Here is a 1,193-nt window from a genome sequence, read left to right on the forward strand (position 1 = left end):
CCCGCAAGCTGCCCACCTTCCTGGGCGTCGTGGTGCCCACGCTGCTCTCCATGTTCAGCGTCGTCCTCTTCCTGCGCCTCGGTGAGTTCCCCTGCCCCCCGGCGCGTCCCCGTTTCCTTCTCCCAGCCGCGGCCCGGAGACCCCTGAGACTCACCAGCCCTGCCTGGTACCACCGGTCCAGGCCCCGGGTCCTCCCGAGGACCCCGCGTCCGGAGCCCCCCACGCCTGGAGCTCCTTTGCTGCCCCCGGGCGCCCTCAGTCTGGGTCTCCAGTCTTCTCAATGTCCTCCCAGTGCCCTCTCCTGAGCTTCCTGACTGGATTCCCACTGCTCCGCTGCAGTGCTCGCCCAAGTGCCCCCAGTCTGGAATCCTAGTGCCCTCTCAGTCCCCCCCAGGCTGGGGTCACAGGGCTGTGTGTCCTCTCCTGACCCATCCATCTGGGGCCGGGATCCCCAGGGATCCTGCTATACCTGCAGGATGGGAACCTCAGCGTCCCCCAGTAAAGTGTCCCAAGTCTGAAGCCCTAGTGTCCTTGGGGCAGGACCACTGTGCCTTCCCTAAGTGGGACTCCAGTGCCCTTGTGTACCCCTATCCCCGGTGCAGGGAACCCACTGCTCCCCAGGCATCCCCTAGTGCTGGGCTCCAGCATTCCAGTTCTCTCCCAGAAGATGTCCCAAGGGCAAGACCCTGGTGTCCCCTGTCAGGCACCCAGCACCTCACCCTCTCTGCGCTGTTAAGAGACCACAGATTGTTTCCCAGTCTGCTCCCAGTTTGGGTTGCAAGTCAATTTCTGGACAATCTGGGAGAACCAGGGAGGCAGGCTGGGCATGGACCGGGGGAAGTGGCAGCCTTTTAGGGTGCTAGGGGGGAGGACATGCCCCAGCCTTGCCTGGGACAGGGAGAGGCCCAGGACAGGCAGCCTGAGTCCGGGAACAGGGAAGGCTTTTCCTCTTTTGCTTTCCGCCCCCGGAAAGCCCAGGGCGGGAGTTGGCTGTGTGCCTGGGGGGCCCGACAGGCTTCAGGGAGGCTCTGAGCCCTTTCCCCTGCCCGAGGGACCCCTGGAGCTGAGGTCTGAGGACACAGCTCTCCTCTGCCATCACTCACCTCCTTCCAACCCCCCTGCTTGGAGTCCTCACACAGGCTCTGACCCCCCAGCCCCTAACTCACAGCAGACACTGAGGCCCCCTCGCCCGC

The 1,193-nt window shown here is 64.7% G+C and overlaps 1 protein-coding gene across 1 annotated transcript in view; it reads left to right on the forward strand.

Moving 5' to 3' along the window:
* The window catches only part of SLC12A9 (solute carrier family 12, member 9), a 14,169-nt gene that overhangs the window by 1,387 nt on the left and 11,589 nt on the right, over positions 1 to 1,193 (forward strand). Inside the window, exon 2 of the mRNA XM_010000283.1 lies at positions 9 to 81. Within this exon, the coding sequence (XP_009998585.1) occupies positions 9 to 81 (73 nt within the window). The remainder of the gene's footprint in view (positions 1 to 8; positions 82 to 1,193) is intronic.

Source organism: Chaetura pelagica, unplaced genomic scaffold (genome assembly GCF_000747805.2).
Source record: "Chaetura pelagica isolate M959 unplaced genomic scaffold, ChaPel_1.0 scaffold20, whole genome shotgun sequence".
In the NCBI taxonomy this organism is placed as follows: domain Eukaryota; kingdom Metazoa; phylum Chordata; class Aves; order Apodiformes; family Apodidae; genus Chaetura; species Chaetura pelagica.